Source organism: Salminus brasiliensis, chromosome 16 (assembly GCF_030463535.1).
Source record: "Salminus brasiliensis chromosome 16, fSalBra1.hap2, whole genome shotgun sequence".
In the NCBI taxonomy this organism is placed as follows: Eukaryota; Metazoa; Chordata; class Actinopteri; order Characiformes; family Bryconidae; genus Salminus; species Salminus brasiliensis.
In genome coordinates this window covers 5,802,238-5,827,057 of record NC_132893.1, presented here as the reverse complement: position 1 = coordinate 5,827,057, position 24,820 = coordinate 5,802,238, and the positions used below count along the sequence as shown (strand labels likewise).

The 24,820-nt window shown below is 43.0% G+C and overlaps 2 protein-coding genes across 6 annotated transcripts in view; one reads left to right on the top strand and one right to left on the bottom strand.

Annotated features, from left to right (window-relative positions):
* The window catches only part of unc5cb (unc-5 netrin receptor Cb), a 164,712-nt gene extending 158,256 nt beyond the window's left edge, over positions 1 to 6,456 (top strand). For both annotated transcript variants that reach the window (XM_072659307.1, XM_072659306.1), the window contains 2 exons: positions 3,272 to 3,450; positions 4,338 to 6,456. In XM_072659307.1, the coding sequence (XP_072515408.1) occupies positions 3,272 to 3,450; positions 4,338 to 4,497 (339 nt within the window). In that variant the 3' untranslated portion in view covers positions 4,498 to 6,456. The remainder of the gene's footprint in view (positions 1 to 3,271; positions 3,451 to 4,337) is intronic.
* Positions 6,457 to 7,132: 676 nt separating this feature from the next.
* Positions 7,133 to 24,820, bottom strand: part of bmpr1bb (bone morphogenetic protein receptor, type IBb) — a 120,421-nt gene continuing 102,733 nt past the window's right edge. For all 4 annotated transcript variants that reach the window (XM_072659308.1, XM_072659309.1, XM_072659311.1 and 1 more), the window contains 10 exons: positions 20,440 to 20,599; positions 19,625 to 19,727; positions 19,253 to 19,355; positions 14,627 to 14,723; positions 14,130 to 14,268; positions 13,718 to 13,910; positions 11,828 to 12,125; positions 9,825 to 10,000; positions 8,477 to 8,607; positions 7,133 to 8,222 (listed from right to left, as the gene is read on the bottom strand). In XM_072659308.1, the coding sequence (XP_072515409.1) occupies positions 8,097 to 8,222; positions 8,477 to 8,607; positions 9,825 to 10,000; positions 11,828 to 12,125; positions 13,718 to 13,910; positions 14,130 to 14,268; positions 14,627 to 14,723; positions 19,253 to 19,355; positions 19,625 to 19,727; positions 20,440 to 20,599 (1,526 nt within the window). In that variant the 3' untranslated portion in view covers positions 7,133 to 8,096. The remainder of the gene's footprint in view (positions 8,223 to 8,476; positions 8,608 to 9,824; positions 10,001 to 11,827; positions 12,126 to 13,717; positions 13,911 to 14,129; positions 14,269 to 14,626; positions 14,724 to 19,252; positions 19,356 to 19,624; positions 19,728 to 20,439; positions 20,600 to 24,820) is intronic.

Here is a 24,820-nt window from a genome sequence, read left to right as displayed (position 1 = left end):
GCCAGTAATTTCACCTGCCGCAAAAAAAGAGGCTTGGTCTGCTGAGGTTCAGCTTTAGAGAATGTACTGAACGAAGATAAGTCACATCTTGTGAACTCGGTTAGCATCGAGCTTGCCCAGGTACCACTTTACAAGCTGTAGGAAGTACAACCGCCTCCCAGCTGACAGGGATGTCTGACATGCTAATTTTGATTAAAAAAAGTTACATCCTGTCAACATTTACTACAATAGCATGAATACGTTCTTTGAACATTGTGCAGACATCAGAAAAAAAGTGCTTTATAGCAGCAGTGTTTTTAACACAGTCTAAGAATATCCTAAGGACATAGATTTGTTAGCAAGCTTGTGGTAAAATAAACTCATATGTTTACACAGGTTATAAAAGCTTACTTCCATTTAAATGCAGATAGCGTTACAGGGCAGCCTTGGGACCTTAAACAGTCTTAAATTTAACTGAATGAAATAATTGTCATACCTTCATCCCGAGCGCTTAAATATATAGCAGTGTAGTGCCACTGACGCAGTTATCCACTGTTTATTTCCCTGGAAAAAAGTGTTGCCCATTAAGCCACACATTTAACACTGCAGAATGTTGCAAAATGATTGCCTAGATTACATCTTTATTGAGGCGACCTCATTACCTGTAGTGTGAATGGTGCAAATGTGCAAATTCAAGGACAGCTGGTGGATTCTGGTGGACAGTTTCTGGTTTTCTTAAAAAATAAATAAACAGAAATGCGCATGAGTGTTGTGAAGGGTCTTGAACTGCATTAGAACCAGTACTAAAAAGGTCCTAGATACTTGGTGTTAGCACCTGTTGAATGTCAGGTTTGCATCCCTTCAGCAGCATACTTTCTCTTAAAGCAGTATTATGTGACATTTTTATCTTAAAATCCTGTTGATGCTCCACTGACTGTAATAGGGAGAATATAGTTTCTATCGCAGCTACTCCAGGCTCGAAGTGCTGCTAACTGCACTATGTAAGAAAGTGAGAACTGCAAACTGCGCCACATGACCCGAGTCATAGTCATGTAAAATCATGTTCACATTCATATTCAGTGTCTCTCAGACTCATTCAGAAATGTGTACAGTGTGAACATTAGGGGTGTCTCAAAGCGTGAATTACACATTCCGACTGTAGGGGGAGCCCAGGAGCAAGAAATGGCCATTGGCTCACAATGCTGCTATCAAGGGATGACGGTGTCTGAGACATCAGCATTACTTCCTCCGTATTCTCCGTCCCGACCGCATCGTCTCGCTTCTGGAGAGTTTCTGCATCTTTGAGTGGTGTCACAGGGGTTAACCAGCTGCGTTTAGCTGCCTTTGATGAGCCTCTGTGCTTTAAGGGAGCCTGAATTCAGAGACTTTTTTTATTATCAGAACTCCGCACAGAACGCAGGGGAGGGCTAATCAGCCTCCAGTCCCCCGCTGACATCTGCTCACAAAAGGAAGCTGACTAAGAGAATAGAGTGTCAGAGTGATGAGGGAGCGGGGACGCCGTTCCGGGCTTCGATATGAAGCAAATTTCATGTTTCTGCTGCCTCTCACCGCTGACCTTCTCTCCTCCATTTCTCCTCTCCCAACTGCCCGTGACGGCAAGCCGTCTGCTTTCTCTCTCTGCCTCTATTCTCTAGCACTTTCTCTCTCATTCTCTGTCATACTATCTTCCTCTCTCTCTCTCTCTCTCTTGTCTCTTTGTCTCCTTGCTATCATGACACGCTCCCTGGAGAACCCGAAATGAGCCACCAGGCGCTAATTGTCATGAAGTCCTGAGAGAAGGTAGCTCACAGATTTCAGAGCAGTGTTTACTTTCCCTCCCCGGCTCCCAGCGGGCCCTGCACAGTCTGCTCAAGCTTTTTCTTTTCTTTTTTTTTTTTAGCCACCTACCAAAAGACAGCTCTGCCTAACTGTCCACCGCAGCAGCATATCGGAAAACAGAGTACGCTCTTGGTTCAGCGAGCAATTGAATCATTTGGGATCAGTGACTAATTCATAAGATATTCTTCTACAAATGGGCTATAGACAGTACACATGCTTTTTATTTGGCTTAAAAAAACAGTGTCAGAAGTAAATATACTCAACATGAAAATACATTAGACATCTGCTGGTTTACTTCCGTATTCTCAAAGGGATGTCATGTGCAAAGCATTCACACACGTGTGTTTAGTGCTGTTTGACAGAGTTTATACGTTTTTCAGCATTTTTTTTTCAACTTTATGAAGATTTAAAACTCATGACTTATGTAACAGGTCATCAGGTCTGGTCCTGGAGGACACTAGGTCAACCACTGTTGGGGATTTTCCTGTTCAGTTCATGTGTTTAAGCAAAGTGATCAGCAAACTAAGCAAGACTCCAGTCCTCTAGGGTCAGATGTTCCCTGAGAAAAGAAAAGTTAAGAAGCTAAGATCTTAGTCTCCTCTAAGTCTCTTTATTTCTCCAAGGATTCCATGATTAAGTCCAGTTTGAGGCCAGTGTGAGAGGCAATGTTCTCCTGTCTCTGTAATTCCTGAGAAACAAGCCTTGGCTTTTCTCACTTTGATCAGAATAAAGTCTCACAGATGGCTTCATCTGTTTCTGCTCAGACTGATCTTAACTTAGTCTCAGCTGAATAATATTCAGTGTAATGTCTCCTCATTCCTTATTAAAGCTCTCCCCTATATCTCAGAGATCTTCAGAAACCAGTCAAACCATCTGCTGTATTTCTCCTCAGACAAAGAGACAGAAAGACGTTTTTGCATTTGGGTTGGAACTCCTGTGGGTCCTGTAGGTCTCCTGTAGGTCTCCTGTAGGTCTCCTGTAGGCACATATTGGGTCAATTTCCTAGATAGGCCTAGTCTTTCACTCCAGAGCATTCTGAATGGGGATTCTCTATTGAAAGTAAAATTCTAGTCTAGGACAAGACTTAATCCCTGTCTGGAAAACCAGCCTGTTGAGTTGTATCATGTTTAGGTTAGGCCTAAATTAAGTTCGTAACTGGTCCAAGGTGAAGATACAGTTCTTTTACAACAGTAACAGTGTTTCTAGCTGACTAAAAGCAGACAGATTTTTGGGGACTACTTACAGCAACTGATACATAAAACTAGGTGGACAAAAATTACCATAGTGTGATGAGGTCTAAATGCTTTATATATTAATAATAAAACAATCAGTAAATAAATAAAATGATTAGTAATATTATCAGCAGTATTAACGTCATGTCATTTTTTAAAACACATTCAGTTTAAAACAGTTTTACAGACTGACCGTTGCTGCTCTCTGTCACCCCCTACAGGACTCTCAATGCATTGACACCTCCCTGCTGGACCCGGCCAGCAACATCACCACCTTGGTGGGGCCCAATGCTTTCCGCATCCCACTGTCCATCCGGCAGAAGCTGTGCAGCAGCCTGGACGCTCCTCAGACTCGGGGAAACGACTGGAGGATGTTGGCGCACAAACTCAACCTGGACAGGTGAGCTTAACAAAGCGCCCCAGGCTGTTCTCCTCTGCCCATGTTCCACTCTTTGCTCTCTAAGATCCCTCTTGGCAAAAAAAGGTCAATTACAGAAGTGCAACCAAACCCCTCCTTCCTCCTGCAGCTAAATCTCAACTTGAAGCATGCGCTCGGTGGCCTTGGCCAAGCTTTGCCTGTTCTGAAGATGACAGAGGTATTTTAGGAGAGCTGGTCAGAGAGGGAGTGAGAGAATCCAAGAGAGCGTAACGGAGGAAGAAAAGGTTGGGGTTCGAGGTGGCGGTGGTGGAGCCTGGGTCCCGCTAGCGCAGATCAGCTCCCTCTTTTTGCTCCCGCTTCTCTGTGTTTGACAGCTTGTGTGAGAAGTGCAAACTGTGTTTTCAGTTATTGAGTTCACATCTCAGCGGGGGACGCCTTATCTGCCGCAGCAGCAGGAGCCTGGGCCAGCGGTGGGGGGAGAGAGTGTGCATGTGTGTGTGTGTGTGTGTGTGTGTGTGTGTGTGGAGGGGGGGGGGGTGTTACGGAAGGCTCACCCCACATCTCTCCCCCTATCTGCCACAGCCTCCCCCCTGCTCCTCAATCTTCTCCCCTCTTCCTCGCTTGCTTCTCCCTGCTCTCTCGTCTAATGGTGGAACGGCTGTGCCACTATCAAAATGGAGGAGCGGATGATGAAACTGAGCACAGCGTCAGAAAACAGCGTCCAGTTCTGTTACTAACGGAGAGCCGTTCTGAAATCAGAGCAGTCAGGGCTTCTTTGATGAGAGGATTGTCAGTTAGTGCAGAGAGTAAACAAGCCCACATTCATCTTTCTCATCTATCTCTCTCCACTCTCTCTTACCCTCTCTCTCCTACCCCCCTCCCTCTCTCTCTCTCTCTCTCTCTCTCAGATATCTGAACTACTTTGCCACTAAGTCCAGTCCAACCGGTGTGATTTTGGACCTGTGGGAGGCGCAACACTTCCCTGACGGTAACCTGAACCGACTAGCCGCTGTACTGGAGGAAATGGGTCGCCATGAGAACATTGTACCCATGGCAACCGAGCACTGACACCTATCCACCAAGGCGAGAGCAGGACGTCCCTGGGAGGCGCGATTTGGATGAATCACGGGTAGAAGAAGAACGGCAGGCCGGAACATCGGCCAGAGAACGCAGTGGTGCTGCGGGGCGTAGAGGGACACAGCGGGCACTGGGACACAGCGGCTATCCCACCCAGCTGGTCCACGGGCAGCCCACGACAAAGTGACCAGCGGCTCACAGACAAACGGTTTCCTTCCCCATTTAACCTAGAAAACGAATCAAACCCGAATGGCCAACATGTAGAGGAACGAAAACAAAAAAGGATCAAATTAAGGACACTGTACTTCAAGCCCTTTCTGTACGATTCCTGGTACAGTCTTTTCTTTCTCTCCTTTTTTGTTTCTTGTTTCTTTTTCTTTCTTTTTTTTTAATATTTGTCAAATGAGTTTCTTAGGAAACGCGTGACTTCTGCTGTCCAGATACTGGACCTACTCCACTTTTTTCTCTGATGTGTAGGATAATCAGTGTGTGAATGGTGGGCAGGAGAGCATGTGGCAAGCAGAGCCCCAGATATGAGGAATTAAATGTCCCATCACATCCAAACCCACCGGTTTTGAGTGCCATCAACCCGTGTCAGTCCCTACGCTTTCCCTTTCAAATTGATGTTGATAAAGAACCTTTTATGATGAAATATTTAATATTGCCTTTATTTATACTCATTTATTACTTATTATTCTCACGCCACCCTCATTATGTATCTTTTTTTCTCCTACCATTTTTCTACCTTTTTTAACGTTTCATGTGTCTCCCATGTATTTTTAATTTTTTTTACAGTGCCACCTAGTGGACATTATCTCAAATACACATTTAACAAAATATGCAGCCTGTAAATATGCATTCAAGGACATTGTAACTGTAAAGCTTAACAGTGTTATTGTTCTATGATTTCTGTTATTATTTTCGTATTAATTGCGTTCGGTTGCATTGTGATCTGTATTTAATCGCAAAGTTTAGAGACATAAAAAATAGGAACCAAATATTTTTTAGCAAGGTCGTGCTGTCGGAGTTTCTGTAAACGTTTCTCCACCCGTTCGGGCTGTGTGTTCTGTACTTCTGGCTCTCACAGTCTGCTGTTGAATATGCCATTCGAGTATTCATGGATGTACATGGCTGATGACAACTTCAGGAAATCATGCAGCGGACAGGAAACCCGCACATCACCCATCGCCTCATCCCACAGGGTTGGGTTCTGTCCCAGGTCCAGAGGAACCGTTCAGCCATGCCGCTTCGCTCTTTCTAAAATGGACTGCAGCACCTGTAGGCATCTAATCTAGAGCTTTCCCAGTGTCGTGGCAGTGGTGACTCTGCATGGTGTCCGGCACAGGCGGCCTGTGCGTTTCTGTGTTCTTTTTAAAAAACAGAGAGCCATATATAGTGTGGAGAAGACTTCCGTAGCGAGATTGCAGATGTCGGGATGCAGGAGGGGGAAAAAAAATCAGGCAGACAGCCAAACATCAGTTTTAAAAGGAGAGCAGATTAGTGGAGCGTTGGAGACGGAGCTGCTGTACATTAGAGAGCTGATTCATGAGAAAGCAGATGGACGCATGTATGATAGTTCTGCCGTATCCCTCTACGAAGCAACTGTCCCATCTCACTGTACTTTGCAATTATCAGCACTGTCTGTTTTTTTGGCCACCGTTCATTTTTGTTTCTCTTGTACAAGTTGTCCAAATTTCTAAAGCTGTCTATGCAACTTCTGCATCCTTTATAAACAAATTGTACATTGCATTAAAAAAGCGCTAGCAGTTGCATTCCATAGTTCCCACAGCTATGAATATTATATTTATAGTGAGGATGTTACCTATTCTTTTATGGCACGTTCATGATGTAATTTGCAAAAAGCTTGCATCTCCTCTGTGAAGTTTCTGTACAAAATGTAAGAAAGAATTTTTAAACAAGAAATAAATTATATTTATATGCAACACTGAACTCGGGCCCCGTCGTCCTTCATTTGCTTTTAAAGTCTGCATAACACACACACACACACACACACACACTTTTTTAAACTAAGATTTTCACACCTCTTGAGACACAGATGCACACTTGACCACACGGATGCTCGTCACGTGAGGCAGGACTGCTCCAGTTGGTTTGCTGTACTACTTTTATGATCTGCCATCTGACAGTTTCTAGCACCACAGGGGACGCAGTGTCTCACAAACACACACACACACCAATCCACCCAGGCAGCACCCTTTGAAATTCAGGCATTCATTTGAGAATGTAGTGCTGCTCTCTGCGTCGTCATTTTATTGTGCTGAATGGCTTCACCAACGTTTCACCCTGCTGTAGCTCATTCTAAAAATATGTGCAGTTTTTGTTGCTTTATCATTAGAGTTTTATTTTAATAACCAGTTTTTCCACCTGCTGCAGAAAAGCGCTTTTAGGCTTTCTTGCTTTTTAGTTTTACGGCGTGGTTCAGCTGCTGGTTATGGTTATTTATTTACTCTGATGATAATTGCTTGTGCTACTGAGGGGAAAATAAACAGCCAACTTGTTTTCTTTTCCTAAAGCAATAACACAGTCTTTTTGATCGTCAGAACCTGTCCTGTTTTGATCCGGAAGCAAATTCCTGCTTTGAAGTTGCAGGCAAAGACACAGCAAGTAGGACTCGAAGCCATTTTATTAGGGGGAATGTTAACCTGATACATACAACCCTAGGAGACCATTCATTCACTGCATGTACATACAAGTGTTATGGTAACCTCACATATTAAACTTACAAGTACATGTTAAATAAGGCACGAGCAAAAAAACAAAAAAAAAGGAACCAGGGAAAAGCAAGAAAAACAATTTACTTGTTCAATCCATAATTACATTTCAATATCACTATTTACATTCATATTTGGGGTTATGAGTATGTACAAGGCAAACACCAATGGCCTGAAAGGAACAAAATGCCTACAGTAGGTCTCTGTCACAAACGTCCGCGTCATCCCACCATTACCTTCATCATTAACAGTCAACATAGCATTCCTCACATCAGTGTGAGGAAGGGACGGCCGGCGTTGTGAAGGGAAGAAATGTCATACGTCAACACTTAGAAATTAGTATGCTGATGTTTAAAACATTCCAGGAACACATTTAACAATGTAGCTGCAGCCTTTTTCTCAATAGAGCAAACCTTCCATAATCAAAACATGGAGTCTCTTGATGGAAATATGCTGGAACAGCATTAGAGTTAAAGAAAAGCCAACAAGACCAGAACACGAGGCAACAGAAAGGTCTGACATCAAATAAATGGCTTTAGGTGATGGCTAGTGTTCCCTCCCCACTCTGTCCTTCATTGTAGCCTGTGAGGAGGGTCACACTAGCACCAGCAGGGGGCGCACTCTCTCCTCCGGTGTGCCTCTCCTCTCTGCTGGCTGGGGAGCTTTCACAGAAAGCAGGATGAGGGCCTGGGCCTCGCTCGTCTCATCTTGGAGAAGTCCCTCAGCAGGACAGCGTTCTCCGTATGCGCTGCATTGAAGCCGGGGCTGAAGCTGCCTCACTCTCTCTCTCTTTCTCGCGCACTCTCTCTCTCTCGCTCTCTCTTTCTCTCTCTCTCTCTGAGCTGCCGTAGGCCTCCCTCACAGTTTAATGTCCTGTGACTCGGACATCTTGGCCAGAGTCTTCTTCACCCTCAGGGCAGTGAGGCGTGAGGCTGGGTTATGCGCCCAGCATTCAGTCATCAGCTTGCCCATCTGCCTCAGACACTATGTGCACACACACACACACACACACACACACACAGAACAGTCAGTACAGTGCATTATTATGTATAAATGATTTGTTTGCTGCAAAATCTCAGAATTTGGAGTTTTTGGATAACAGGAAACTAAACTTTCAACAAGATTCAATCAATAACTGAAGGTATTTGTAATCAGTGGCTCTGCAGTGTTTCGTAATCCTCTGTAATCTTCACTTGAACTTTAGTTCAGAGATTCAGGTTTTGAATAGAGAGAACTACCTCATCGCTCGTCCAGCGATTGGCGAAAGATGGCCGCTGTCTCTTTATACACACCACCTCCCTCATGTCCTCGTAGGACGGGTCTGTGGGCACCAGGTCATGGTAAGGCAACTGATACTCCTCCACAATTCCTACAGGAAAACACAGCCAAAAAGAATAAGGCAAAAGGAATGTACTTACAGTATTTTTGAATAAATCATATTTATTCATTCATAATTCACACTGTAACCCAAAGATTCTGAACCTGTTGGTGGAGACAGTTCTACGCATTGCAGAAGCCAAACTGAAAACTGCAAAAATGTTACTGGACATGAATGCGTTCATATGTACTGCATGTGTGTGTGTGTCTATCCAGTCATGTAAAAATGTTAGAAAACCCCCGGAAACATATTGTTCTATACTTGAACCATATTTAGAGACAGAGGTGATAAAGCCAAACTGAAGAAATCATTTCGTTTGTAAAATGCAGTTTTCTTGTGAGAAGCAAGTTAGGATACACCCACATTCATTACTAACTGAATGCCTAACATTAGAATCAGGTGCAGAACATCAGCTGCAGATGATTAGAACATCATTAGAGAGGATTCTGGAGGAGCCTGTCTTATTTAAACCTCAGACATTCAATCATGGTGAAGATCACCATGACCAGATCCAAAGAGCTCTCTGAGGCCTTCAGAAAGAAGGCTGTGGATGTAGGTGAGTCTGGGAAAGGGTTTAAAAAGTCTCAGAACTGTTGGAAATCAGCTGTTTCACCGTCTACTAAATCATTTACAAGTAAAACAACCGCCATCATGACCAGGTCAGGCCGTGCGAGCAAGTTCAGCCCAAGAGAAGACTTTAGTGTATTCAGTACTGTCCATAGGTTTAGAAATGGGGTGTAATGGGATGTCCCAATTCATTTATATGACTGCATATCATCACTGCATTTCCAAAATGTCAAATAAAACTTTTGATAGAAGTTATTTTGGAGTGTTTCTATTGGTCAATTTATATATAAAGAACGACAGCCTGATTGAAATGTTGATACAATAAAGGTTTTAGTGTAACAGCAACCATAAGTTGTAGCATTTATACCTATTTTATTATTTAAATAAAGGTGTAACTGTACAATGATTATGTTATGGTCATACTGCACCATGTCCATTACAGACCGGAGACTATGGCTCATCTGTAGAATTATCAGAAACCACCTGAGAACACCCTGAAACTGACACTGATACAGTGACAGCAAGCTCTTAAAGACATCAGTCATGACGTACAGTTCCGTGCCTCTGTAATATAAAAACACCTTCTCTAATTTCACATCATCAACAATCAGATATGTACACGGCCTCCTCCTCTCACTGACCTCCTGACACACATCTCCTGGCGATCTCCCACAGGATCAGCCCGAAGCTGTACATGTCGGCCATGATGTACGACTGGAAATGGTTGCGGTTCAGGGTCTCGTCCAGCACCTCCGGGGGCATGTAGCGCTTGGTGCCCACTCGTGTGTTCGGAGGGATGTCCACCTCGTTCGTGTCACTGCCGGCCCGAAGCAAACAGAAGTCATGTTAAGGCAATGCAGCAACGCTCACATGGCGAACAAGTTCAGCTGAGATGACTGAGCTGGATTTGGGGCTTTGAATGTGTCAAAACTACTGAAGCTTCCCTCAGAAGCCCTGGATACGCCGGGCTGATCAGAGGACGAGGCTTTACTGACATCTCAATGCTGACTTTTATCTCAAACAGAGGCCAAGATGAGCCTTTCCCTATTTGCTGAACAGAACTGGCTGTTTGTGATGTGTTTTATTGCGCTGCAGATCAGCTGTGGAATATTTAACGGGTGCAGCTCTGCTGTGGCAGTAAAAAGACCAGCCATAATGACATTTAGATCAGACACAAGGAGATTACGACTGGTTTTCATTACAGTGCCTCATGCCAGCGGCCGGCAAGTACCAGCATGTGGGCATTCTGGTGCCTGATACTCAACATGGACATGAAATAAAAATTTTATTTTTTTTAGAAATTGTAAATATTTTTAGTGTATTAATTAAAATAAATAGCAAAAATATTGAAGCCAAAACATAATTAGATCATTCTTAAGAAAGTAACACATCCCTAACACGAGTACATACACAGCTCTTGAGCTCCAAAGCTGCAGCTTTACAGCAGCTAGAGAACAGCTGAGCCAGTTATCAGGAAGTGTGTTTACATGCAAACCAATGGTTCAATATTTATACTGACTAAAGTCTTAGGCAGGCTAAGCTCAGAGCTTGGCCCAGGCCCTTTCTGGTCAGATTATTTGAGACAGATTTGAACGTGTAAACACACATGGAGCTTTTGGGATATTCTGTGGCATTTTCTGTAGAAACACACTTGGTGACAACCAACCAAGATCAAGACGTGAAGGATCTGCAACTTTGTGGAGAGGAAAAGATGTCCCTCATATTAAATTGGCATCATTACATATTTAATAGAAAGGGGACCAAACTTAAGGCAGAAAGTGTGAGAAAGCCTGCAGGTGCTTCAAATGGTTCTTTCAGAGTTCACAGTGCCATGAAGAATTTAGTCACCTTGTGTGTTTAAGGTGGTAGTAACTTCAGGCTTCTGCAGATGCTGCGTGAGGATAAATACCTGCAGGGTGTATGATGGGACTCATAGATCAAGAAGTGGTGGTACAGTGCAGTCAGTGTCTCGTTGGATGTGTGAAAATGGGTCACAAAGCAGATGCTGTTAATGATTGGCTAAAAGGGCTGACTGCATTTGAGTGTGTTAAAGGCCGTAGGGTGAAGATAGGAGCTGAATCTGCAGGTGTATGGAACGGTCATACGGGTCATACCAGCAGCGGTACCCTACAGTCTACAGGAGATTCTCCTCAGAATTGTGGCCAAAAGACAAAACTGATAGACAAGCACCGCCGGCACGTTTCACAGCTTGTGAATGAAACTCGCTTCACTGTCAATGCAGGTTCTTCACCACCAGTTTCTGAAAGAACACTCCACAGGGAGCTGCAGACCATCAACATATGGAGCAGAGGGGCACACAAGAGGCCTTTGCTCACTTCTGCTCAAGAATGAGGAAAATGAGGAGAATTTCATGTAGACTGGGGTTATTGCAGTGGGTAGACCCGTATGACCACACTAATTACGTAGCATTCAACACTTTTTCAGAGGTATTACGGTATGTAAGAAACGCAGAGCGTATGATTGAATTTTAAACCGTAGGAACTGCTACACAACCCACCAATAATGGGAAGATTCTTTAACCCTTTATAAGGTTCGTCACACTCGCACAAAAATGGACTTGTCTTTTACAACATCTCCATTCTGTCCAGTTCCTTTCCTAAAGAACACTGATGTGCACACTTACCTGATGAACTTGACGGCCAGGCCGAGGTCTGCAATGCAGCATGTGCCGTTCTTCTTCACCAGGATGTTCTTGCTCTTCAGGTCTCGGTGGGCGATGGCCGGTTTGCCCTGAGTGCCGAAGATTTCCGTGTGCAGGTGGCACAGACCAGAGACGGCCGAGTAGGCCAGCCGCAGCAGCGCCCGCGTGTCCAGTGTGGTGGATTTGAGGTAGTCGTAGAGCGAGCCGCTCTCGTGGTAGTCCGTGATCAGGTAAAGCTGCGTCCATGAACCCGTGCCCTTGATGTCTGCTGCGATGAAACCTGAGGAACACATGCAACAGTGAAAGGTCAGACGCTCTCCAGCTGATCCGTGTAGTTCTACTGACCACGATTCTTAACGAGGGCGCTGTGCTGCACCAGTCTTATCACTCAGCACAGTGTTTGTGATGTGAGAAAGCCTCCACGCTGCCAGCTGAAGAAGCAGAACATGAAAGATACACACTGCTGCTCTTTATGGCCACGTTTTCAGCCTCACTACATATTTACAGTGACAGTGACTCTTAAAGTCACTGCCTTTCCAAATGGCTCGGAGTAGACAACATCATTTAACCAAGCCAGTGTACGAGGGTTTCTCGCTCCATTCTCAACTAGCGTTGAAGAGTTCTTTGATGATTGTAGTAGTGAAGACAATGTGTCACCGTAGAGGGAAAGAGGACTCGGGCTGGAGTCCAGGGTGGTGTCTTCTAAGACTAGATCTAGAAGTCTTACCTCCATCTTTGAAAGTGTCTCGTCATGAGACACTGAAGGTAGAGGTGGAAATTCATCTAATGTTAAATAGGAAGGAAGAGGAGCTTTAGGTCTGGTCCTTCTCACAAACTATTTCATGACTCCATGAAGAGTTCTCTCTGCTGGTGTCATATATTTAGAGCTGTCTATGAATCCTAATGAACCTCTAAAAGGGGAATTTCAGTTCTTCAAATGTCTGCATAATTCATAAACCATCTTTGAGATGTAAGCAAAGTCATTCAGTGTGGTCTGGTGTGAAATGTTCACTCTAGAGAAATGGAGCAACTCAACTTGCTCAGGTTCTTGGTGACAGGAATCAGGGGTTGTAATGTAAAACAATACGTTTATAAACACTATATGAGCAAAATTATTGGGACACCAGCTTATTTATTATTGCTTTTCAAATCAAATGGGATTAAAAAGAGTTTGCCCTGCTTTTGTTGGGAGTCACTGTAACTGTAACTGATTGCATTCAGCGACAAGAGTGCTGTTGAATGATGTTGGATGATCACCACCCCACCTCAACTCCCTCAGTCATCCCAAAAATACTGGATGAAGCACCATCCATCATTCCAGAGAACACAGTCCCACTGCTCCACAGCTCAATGCTGGGGGACTTTACACCCATCTGGCCCAGGTTGATGTTTATCTGCTCTTGGAGGTGTTATTCTATTGGAAATACTCCTCTACAGAGACTATACAATCTCTGCGTGCATTTGCACATCTGTGTCAGAAATGAGTGCAACTTAAAGGAGCTGAATGCATTCCTTAGTAGGGGTGTACACTGGACGTTGGAGTGTATCTTTCCATCTGAAAATGATTGTAAAACAACAGTGTGCAGAAGATCAGTAATTCATTTAAGGTACAGATTTCTGTGGTGTAGCTTTTAGATGCACTGAACTCCTCAGATCAGGTTTCATTCACCACCACAGAAAAAAATCTCACTGGAAAGTTTCTCCAAATTTGATCATCTAATGTAGGAGATCCACCCCTCAGTTTATCACCCTCATAACTTACATATTAGTTCATAAGTAGTCTTTGAACAGTTTTTTTAAGTTTTTAAGTAACTGTTGAATAATACACTTTCAGATGAATAAGTGATTGTTGAAGTCGGTGCTGTTATTTACCTAGTATGTTCTCATGCCTCATGAGAACCGTCTGGTAGATTTCGGTCTCTCTGAACCAGCTGGCCTCCTCCGTGGTGAAGAAGACCTTCACAGCCACCCTCTCGCCCCTCCAGCGGCCCATCCACACCTCCCCGTAGCGGCCCTTCCCGATCTGCTTCACCATCTGGATCTGCTTAGCTATGGTGCGCTGCACCTGCGGAGCCGAGAACAGGCAGAGTCTCGCAGGTAAGATGGTGGATTAAACTCAATTAACAGCTTTTACTGCAGTCAAGATGGCACATCTTTTAGCACGTTCAAAGAAGTGGAAGTCAACAGGAGCGTGCATCTACGAGTAAACACCAGGTAATCAGAGGAGAACTATCGCGGAGGGGGGTAGCAGCTGTGAGGTGCATGTGTAGTTTTACAATCTCACCAGCAGGGGGAGTCCTGAGCCGCTGCCGGAGCTCTGTGACTGCTCTATCAGGTCCTTCAAAGACTCTCCTGGGGGGATATACGTCTCGTCCTGCTCCAAACCCATACTGTAGCGGGGCCGCAGCTCCTGCCGCTTGTACCTAGTATACATTACACACACATATACACACACACATATGTATATATATATACATCACCATTAAAAAAGTTTGGAATCACTGCTTTATAAATGATTTTTATACTCATAAAAGTCACAGAACTAAACATCAAAGTGAAGAAATGTAGATTTATCCAGTTTGATGTTTAACATCAAAGTGTAAACTAGCTTCCTGATTGCAGCTTCAAAGGAAATCAGACACAAATCCATTAAAATGAGAGGATTATAGTTCATAATGCATAATTTAAAAACACCTGAACATCTACTGTTCCGTTTATAATATCTTATTTTTAACCCACGCTGTTCAGCAGATTGAATATAGAAACGTGTGTGAGGCTCACCTGAAGTAACAGAACACGATGATGAGGACGAGGACGATGCTGCACACTGTTACTGAGATGAACAGAGCCATGTGGTGGATGCTGCTGTCCACATATTCTGCAGAACACAGAGAACAACAGCATTTGCTGATTCATTCAATATCAAATCCTTACACTGTACTCAGGGAGTGATTCTCCAAACAGTGTAGCAAAAAAATGAATTTAAAAACAATTGAATTTTTCATAAGACAGAAATATATATCAGTGTGACTCTCCTGTTCATCAAATACTGTTGGGTTTTATTCAGCTCTGTTCTTAACAATACTGTCTACTTTTGCTCTTTACAAAACAGACTATACAACAGACACTTTTGGCAACACCAGATGATTGGTTGAGAAGTGTTATTGGCCAAAGCATATATATATATATATATATATATTTTTTTTTATTATTTTTTTATTTTTTTATTTATTTTTTTTTTTGTAATATGTAAAAGGGAAGAAATCTCATCAACTGACCTGCAGTTGCAACCACGCTGGCGTTCATTGAGCTCTTTAAAACCACCCATTCTTTCGCTAATGTGTGGAAAGGTAGACTGCATGGCTATGAGCTTGATTTTATACACCTGTGGCAATGGGACTGAATGAAACACCTTTATTCAATGATTCCGAGGTGTGTCCCAATACTTTTGTCCACATAATGCAGTTCTATTCTACATACTGTATTCGACTGTACTCAACATTGCATTTTATGCAGTGTACTCAGTATTGTTCTATTGTATTCTTATTCTTGGTTGTTGCAGAGCTGAGTTGCTGTGTGCGAGTGTGTGTGTGTGTGTGTGTGTGTGTGTAGGGGAAACTGAGTCGTGATCGATCACATCCCCTTCCTGCAGCGCTCTGATCAGGTTGCTGATTGACGACACCAGTGAAAGCCCAGGGCTGTGCTGTTCTCTCTGGGACTCTAACCTTACTGCCAAGCTCCTGCCTGGTCCACACACTCACACACTCACACACACACACACACACCTGCAGAGCACACTGTGATCCACTCACAAACACAAGCCCGCTCAAACAATTGCATACACACTGACACACACCAGTGCCCAGGCTCAGGCTAACACAGCCTGACACCCAGCATCCCCTGGACTCTCCTCCCGTCAGCGCGGGCGTGAGGAAGAGGGGCTGGGTGTAAGACTGTGTTAAGGAAGGAAGTTGTCTTTCTAACAGAGTAATTAATTTGTCCTGTGTCTCCAGTGTCATCGTTACAGAAACAGTACACCCTCCTGCTCCCACACACACACACTCCCCCACACCCCGTACACACACAGTCTGAGTGTGAGAGGCGGGATGTCTTGCAGTGTGACAGATGGACAGATAGCTGCTTGGTGCTGAGGTTTGAAACCCAAGAGCTCCCTTGAGTCCGGCTGTCCTTTTCATTAGAGAGTGAGAGAACAAGCGAAAGCCGCCAGCTCTGCTTCACCTGCCCCCCTTTGCCCCCCCCACCCACCAGCTCCCCACTCAGGCCGGCCCAAAATGTGCGGTTTGTAGCGCTTTAACCTGTCACAAACCATCAGCCCTGAGCTAGATACCAGCGCTCCTCTGAGCTGCTCCCACTGAGGATCTGAGGGGAGCTGCTTTCAACAGTAGGGCTGTGTACTGGCAAGAACCTAGTGACATGATGCGCGTCACTATACCGGGTTAGGATTCAGCACACTGTGATATACTGATATAAAAAAGCTGCATGTATTTATACACCCCTGAAACTAATCAACACACAGGGTAGAAGAGCAGCTTGACATTTTAGTGTTTACTACTTTACACTGTAAGAAATGCAAAAATAAATCAAATAAATATATATTTTTAATTGATATAAAAAAAGCCAGTGTCATATTGTACATTTGTGATGGACTGGGGAGGATAACACATTTTTTAGGATATTTAGGGTCATAGTTTTACTTTTCCAGAATCCATTTAAAAACATTTTTATGAACTTCTTAGTGTTTATCCCAAAATTCTTCGTTGCCATTTTCTTAGGAAATCTTTTATGTATCCGGCCCCTAATGTGTTACTTTTGCATTGTGAGACTTATCAGAATTAGACCAGTCCAATCTGACAAAATCTACCCCATAATACTAAAAACCTAAAGCTTAAACTAAATATGAACTACAGCATAATTTTCAGGAAAGAGTTTTAATTGTATTTAAATCCAGTTTTGAACTAAACGTATAAACAGAGTTTATTAAACACTTTCAGAAAAAAAGAGAAGAACAGCGCTACCACACTCTACAGTGCGTTCACTCAGCATAACATAACGTAACACAACTTCTAAAGCATTTTCAACAAATGCTACAGGTTCATAGCACTTCATTTAATTGAATTTCATTTACTAGTATATGTAGAATTATATTTTCATCTGTATAACTACATTAAATATATAACATCAACAATTCATTTTTTCAGTTTATGTATCTGGGTAATCATTAAATTAACATACTGAAATGACTCACTTCAACCAAATTCAAATTGTTATCATGTTACTCTTTCCAGTGTATAACACACCTGACCCCACGTCCTGACATTGTACAAAAGCAAAGCTGTGAGGGTGTCAGTTCTATTTCTGGCTCTGCAACAGTGAAACAGGTATGAGTCTTCACATTACTCAAACGCAAGGTTAGTTAGCACTGTTTTTTAGCATAATGGAAAGCACATCATCATTCACGTGCATGTCGAGTGTACTTATGAACTGTGCAGTTCTCAAAACACACACACATCACCAGCACTGTGGCGGGAGAGGCATGGCTTCTATACCAGCTATAGCAGCATGCTCAGCATGCTTAGCGATGTTTTATTGTATGCCAGGCTGGTTGATTGTGTGACTCACTATTCAAAGGATTGGAGAGGATAAAAAGCCTTATTTGGAGTGTGAACACACAAAGGCATAAACACTGACACACACACTAGTGCACAGGCTCGGGCTAACGTAAGCTGACCACAGACAGGTCCTTGGTTTTTCTCCTGGTTGGTGTTGCAGCCTTGAGGAGAAGAGATGAGCCGTGATGTCAGATTCAGCAGTGATGTGTGATTATGAATGTTTTAGCGGTGGACTTTCCGTAGTGTAATCTGTGAGGGATTTGTCTGGCCGGTTGGTTTAAGAGAAAAAAAAAATCTGTAATTCCCCAAAATACCAAAGATCTACAGGACTGAAAGGTCAGAGCCTGGACGTGCACACGCTGCAGAACAGTGACTGCAGTGTACAGCGGTGGGTATCTGCAGGTTGTGTTATTTCATTAGCGTAGGCTGGACTGGAACAGGACTTCCATTACCGTGGAAGCTCTCGGTCCAGCCAATCATAGAAGGTCATTCAATTATTACTGTGAGACTGAAGGAGCACAAATTCATAGTCACAGGGTTCCCACTCTTTTTAGGAAAACATTGTCCAGGACATTTTGCATGCCTTCACTACATGGCAACATGCGTACACCGCATGCATTAGGGCCTCTCAGTATCAGCTGATTTTACACACACACACTATATATGTGGGAATTCCTCTGAAAATCTAGTGGTGCTTTTCAAACTTGAGACTCACTGGTTTTAGAGCTGCCCTTGGAGAGGGATGGTGCAGCTAAATAACAAATATACCCTCTTAACCCTAGTATATCGTAGTTGATTTCTCAGAAACATCCGTGGTAAAATTAATTATTGAAATAGTATGCAAACAATGACAATAATATATAAATTCATAAATAAATACATAAATCAAATAATAATTCATGAAATTATAAAAAAAAGGATCATATATTTGTTTTCTGCCACCTGGTGGATTATCTGTGCACTGTCTGTGCATCAGAAAATTACATACAGATTTCTACTTTTAAAATCACATTTTAGGCAGCACATTTAAGGTGTCCACTCTTTATGCTTACACCCTTTTGCTAAAGCTTAAAAGCTCCAAAAGCTTAAAGCTCCAGCTTGCAAAAAGTTGAATTTGATGGTTCAGGCATTAAAGCCTTAAAATACACTTTTGGTTCCATAAATAAAAAACCTTTTTGATGAAGAACGTTTTAAAGGCTTAATGAACATTTAGTTCATGCAAAGCATCTCTACCTGCAACATCTTTAATACAATAATTGTTGTTAATGGAACTAATGGTCACCAAATTGGAAGCAGCTACACGCAATATAGCTGACTGATGCTAGCTAGCAAGAAAACATCTATTGAAAATGTAGCTAACAGCTTAAAAACCTAATGATTAACAAAGACAGCTGGCCACTATGTGTAACGCACATGTCCTATTCATCAGTGGCAAATACTTTTACACTGAGTAGAATCTCACTGTCTCAATCCATTTATAACATTAAACACTGTAACACCTGATGCCCTGAGTCCACATCTGTCCACATGGCTCAACAGGCTCACCGTCCCAGGAGCTCACTAATATTTCCAGGACATTTGAACAATTTCTTAAATTTAATTTGTTGATTGTTGATCTATGATTATATGCTTTCCAGGTTTTCCAGGATTATCCAGGATGCTTGGGAACCCTGAGTCATTTGCACTGCAGTGTCTGCTTGGGTAAAACCAACCGAGCTCATATAGGCCTTATGCCTTTCTACTGAATGGATACTGAAAAGACAATGAGAAGCCTTACTAGGTGTGTTGAGTGGAGGCAGGGTTGGATGGAGGTCTCTATTGCAGTAGTCTTGATCTGTGCAGCACTCTAGTACCCTCCTCAAACGAGAGTTCCCTGTGTCCTGGAGAACAACCAATAAAGCAATTGAGATACAGCTGTTAACCCCAAGAAGTCATATATAGCCATAGCGTTTGGTAATGTTGTATTAAATTCTCCAAATTCTCATTTCTAGCATCTTCAAATAAGTGGAGTGAAAAGTTTCAGTCAAAATTTGGATCCTAAGTCTTTATTAATATCATATTTATTGCTGGGCATGCAACAATATATGTATATAACTCTATAAGGTTTTTAAAAAAGCCTGAGCAAAGAGAGTAGGAGTGTTTTCCTTACCCTGCACTGAAACTCAGAGCCCACTAGGCCCAAACAGCCAGAGGTGAGCACAGGTGGACCGCCATCTTCCTCCTCAACCATGGTGAAGCAGTAGCCGTCAGTTCTGCGGATGTTAGAGTAACAGTTAGAGGCCATGAAACGGTCACTACCATCATCGCCACCACCAGTATCAGCAATGACCTGACTAGGCTTGGAAAAACAGCTCCACTTGTTTGAGGCCTGCAGCCCTGATGACATCAGTAGTGCAGCTAGAAGAACTGAGCCAAACCTAAATCTAATTGTATTCGCTCTTGTGAGAAGCACAATACCAGCATACCTTTCATGCCTGCAAAGCAGAAAGCCTGATGGGCATGGATGGAACGCAAGAACTGGCTAAACTAAAGCACATACTGCAGATGTTGGTGGTGGAGTCTTAATGGCAAGCTTATGCATTAACTAATAACACAGTGTGGACAGAGTGGCCAGCCAGTGTAATAGCTGCATTGCTGATACCACAGAAGAACCACTTTTGGATCCATGAGGAATTATGGGTAGTGTGTGTGTGGTAACTGATGAAGGCACTGAGGTTTGCTAATATGAATCCTTTGGAAATGCTTCTCTACAGGTACTAGACATGCTGTGTGGATATGCATGGGCATTTGAACATCTGTCTCAGCAATGGATTCATTAGAAGAGGTGTCCACAAACATTTGGACATGTGTGTAGGATGTGTGCTGGGAATGGAAGCTGTAAATACCAAGAGTATTGACAGTTCAAAGGAGGTGGATTATACAATCACCAACTATTGCTGGGACGCCACTGGGTGTGGATCTAACCTGCAGGTGTTATTGGTGGAGTCCTCGGGACAGTGGTGGTAGCAGTGGCACCACAACGTCCTTTCAGGCACCACTGGCACTGAGCTGCCACTGTCCTCCTTCCGGCTATCCATTGTCACCTTCCCAGAATTCCGCAACAGCATGGTGTCCAACACGTTCGCTGCAGAAAGGAAATAAAATTAAGAACCGGGTTCAGAGAAGCAGCCTAGAGGACTCGTGCTGGCTCTAACGAGGTCGATAAATCACACGGGCGTTTAGAGAGCTGTGTTCACACCGTAAATAAGGTTTTCCACTCCTGTTTGTCATGGCACTGTCACAGCAGAAACTCTGACAGCGTCACTGTGATCGTTAAAGTCAACAGCGGCCAGCCTGGCCCCTACTCGGCATACCTGCCCGGAGCCGCAGTGAGTCAAAGCCTGTTCAGAGGGGCTAGCTCGGACACGCTCGCAAAGAAAGGCCTTTTTGTGCTCTGTGTGTACAGCGAGTGTGTGTGCAGTGTAGTGAAAGAGTCTGTAAAGGATGATTCCTATTCAATATAGTGGCTTTTCCTCATTTCACATCGCTCTGAACTTGCTCCACAGATGAATTATGGAATATCTCACTTTAAACGCTGCACTTAAACGACACGCTAATTCAGGTGGATGAATGTGGGCCGGGGCTTTGGGTACAGCACTTAAGCTTTTTCACAATGTGTATGTATCTCTTACATTTACAATATACTGCAATACAATGCTGACACTGAAGAGGGTTGAAATGCAACTGAGGCCTGCAGAAAAGTATCTCATATGATCCAGGTGGGCTGGTGTGACTATTAAGATAAATCAAGGTCTTTCAGTGATTGTAAATAATGTTGTTCAAAAATATCGTTGATCTTGATGGACTATCTTCTTTCCACAGGCCCCTCAAGGGTCCGAAGGTGGAACTGAAGTTGACTGGCTTTGGTTGTATTTACTGGTTGAAATCCACTGTCTGAAATAGAATCTGCGGTTTCTCTGTGGTACCGTGATTTTTATACCTATATAAAACATGTATGAGGCTTTCATTCTTGTACGTTGTTTGAGTGACATGTGCCTTATACTCTCACTTTCTTGTACAAAACCAATCCAATACTGGCCAAACTCACTAGATTGGATATCGGAATTGAAAAAAAAAAGTATAATCCGAACCCACTGCTCTAACCTATCATGTTTAGGACAATGCATGGTTCAAGCCTTCATGCCAGTATTCTAGGCTTTAGTGTAACTTATATATATTCTAAAACAAGCAGCAATACTTCCCCTTTCGAACCATGCTCCTACATCTTTTACAAGCAAAAACTCCAATTGTAGACATGATTAAGTAAATTTTGATCAAAGTGTCGTCAGATTTGTACCAATATCTAAAGTCTGTCTCAAATTCAGACTTATCTAAGTAGCCTAGAATCTCCTGAAATAACATGGCCTGATTGACTGTCTCTTATAAATTCTTTGGAATTACTATCACAAGATTACACAAAATTGGGCTAGGAGTCCAAGGGTTAAGAGAGGGGAGAAATACGGTATTGGTATGGGCAGATACTCAAGGTTGCAATATCGCTATCAGGCATGGTGGTATTGTGCCACATAGTTACAATCTATGGCAATACCAAGCCAGTGCAGAGGCCATATGTCATATGATAAACAGTACAATAAAAAGTAGAATAGTCGGCAGAAATAATCGGCAGAAATAACCACCAAAAAGAGGAAAGAGGTTTAAGGGTTCGGCAGTTTGTTCTAATATAGAATTAGCATTAGGTCACATTAATCAGCATCAAGTCACAGTAAACATATCTCCAGATGAATAATGCTGGTTATTTTTTACCAAGATGCTGGATAAACATAACTTTGACTGATCTAATGTGTCCCTAATGTGACTGATACTGCTTAGTCCAAGTTGCCACACATTTGAAACAATTCTTAGTACATAATAATCAACAATAAAGCTTTGACAATTCTTTAAACATCAAATTTTACTTTAATTCTCTGTTGTATTTTCCAGTCTCTTGTTCATGATTATATGACGACATGCATGCAAAATATCAGCATTAAAAATGGCAGCCTAATACAGGCCTTTAAGTCTATCAGTAGCTTTTGCTTATCAAACCACATTGCACTGAAGCTCTCCACTGCAATAATGCTCTGCTAGCTCCTCTTCATAGGACTGCTATGCAGACGCTAATGTTAGCACCAAGCTTTCACTTTCCTTTACTGGGTTTAGTGCATTTTACAGTGGCTCTGCCTGCTTTTCACCTTAAACCTAACCCTATTTATATCATGAGTACATTTGTCACAAATAGTCATCAAAACTATTCTGCATTATAGATAATGTCACCATTAACGGTCTGATATTTCAACATTTTCAATCAAGGGGACTGTGAGGGTAGTCTACTGTTGAATTTTGGGATGTTTAGGTGTTTGCAGACGACCTGACACAAGAGCAATATGTAGTAAATTGACATTTCATCTGCACTGAAGAGCCCTAATCTACACTGTAGCTCATATCTGTAGCACCTACAGCATTTACACAGCAGAAGCCAACACCATGAACCTGTAAGATCAACACAAGACGTATTCTGTTCCTTGCATGCTATTCTGACGGAGCCGAGCACGTAGCAGCCGCATGGACTTTTAGGGCCTACAAATGATTGTGTCCACAGAGAGAAGCACTTTAATGGGCTAGGCTGAGTGTTACCTTGAGTCTACTCAACTTCACTCGACTTGCAGTAAAATAACAGAAGGCCGGGGCTGAAGCAGAGGAAAGAGGAAACCTGAAAAGCTTTGCTGGTGTACATTACTATCCAAACTCCCGTTTCCAGCACGCCTGGCCTTCTGCGCTAGACGGCTTTACACTGAAGATATGAGAGGATGTTAAAAAAGGAGAAACGGAGGAGGGAGCACTCTAGTGGGCTGGACGAGCGAGCTGAACGCTGAAGCATTTTACAGCACCTGTAATTTGACCACAGCCTCCTGAGACCCAGCAATTCATTTTCATCCACTGTGGGGGACACAGTCCGAGGCCTATAAGTCAACTACCATTTATGCAGTCTGTTGGAATTGCGAACATCCCGGGCTGTCTAGTGACGCCTCGGTTGTGGGGGTGTGGCTAACAGAGCACACAGAGACTCTCTTTTTTTAATATGACGACAATGATTTACGTTTGTTGGCTGAATGCCTTCATTTACCCAGACTCCCACAGAAACATCTGTGCGTGTTTAGTGATTGGTCAAATGCAGTGCTTAATAAGAACGTTAGAATAAGGAAAATACTACAGAATATAAAACATGTCCAAATGTTTGTGGACACCCATTTTAGGTGCTACCCATCACTAACAGTAATGTGCAGATGCACACACAAACACAGCTTGTATAGTCACTGTAGAAAAACACTGCAGAAAACAGAACAGGTCTCTTTGGAGCAGATAAACATGAACCTGTTGGCACCATGGCTAATGCCAGATGTGGGCTAGAGGGGTATAAAGCCCCCCAGCATAGAGCTGTGGAGCAGTGGTACTGTATTCTCTGGTGCTCTATTTAATATTTGGACAACAATATATTGCTGTGGATGGTTTGGGAAGTTGTGAATCAGGTTGGGTGGTGGTCATCATCCAACATCCTGACCACACTAACACTCTTGATTAAATCCCCACAGCAATGCTCCTCCAAAATCTTGTAGAAAGCCTTCTTCCCTGGACAGTAGAGACAGTTACTCTAACAAAAGCAGGAAAAGCTCTTTTTAAAACCCTTGAAACAATAAATGAGCAGATGTCCCAATATTTTTGTCCGTATGGTTAAATACAATTTCCAACACACAAGTGTAGCTCATACATTGTTTGAAGCATTTCTATTCATTCCAATGTAAAAAACGGCTGCTGGATTCTCAGTTTTCTCAGCTGCATACTGGGCGTTTATCTCGTGTTTCTGTCCATCCATGGTTTGGCCTTTCTTTGTAGCTTGTTTTTGCTATATGCTCTATAGCTTTGCTATATATTCTATGTAAAGAAATACAGAGATATAGAATAAAGCCATAAGAATAAAAAAAAATACCTTGCTAAACATTTTGGCCATAGCGCCCAGCCCCACTATGAACTTTATTTAGGATCCTTACTAAAGCCTGAGAAGGCCAACATCACGATAACGATTACCGAACAACGCAGCCCTCACAATAGATTTCCTCAACCTCTGGCTCGTAGTGTCCCGAACCTCCTGCACTGAGTTTGCTGATAGATGTTACATTTAAATAGACTCAGCAAGTGGCCAAACGACTCTCAGCGGACTTCAGGTCAATGACAGCGAAGTTAAGGATTGATCCGAATATCAGCCCTGTGTGTACGTGTGTGTGTGTGTGTGTGTGTGTGTGTGTGTGTG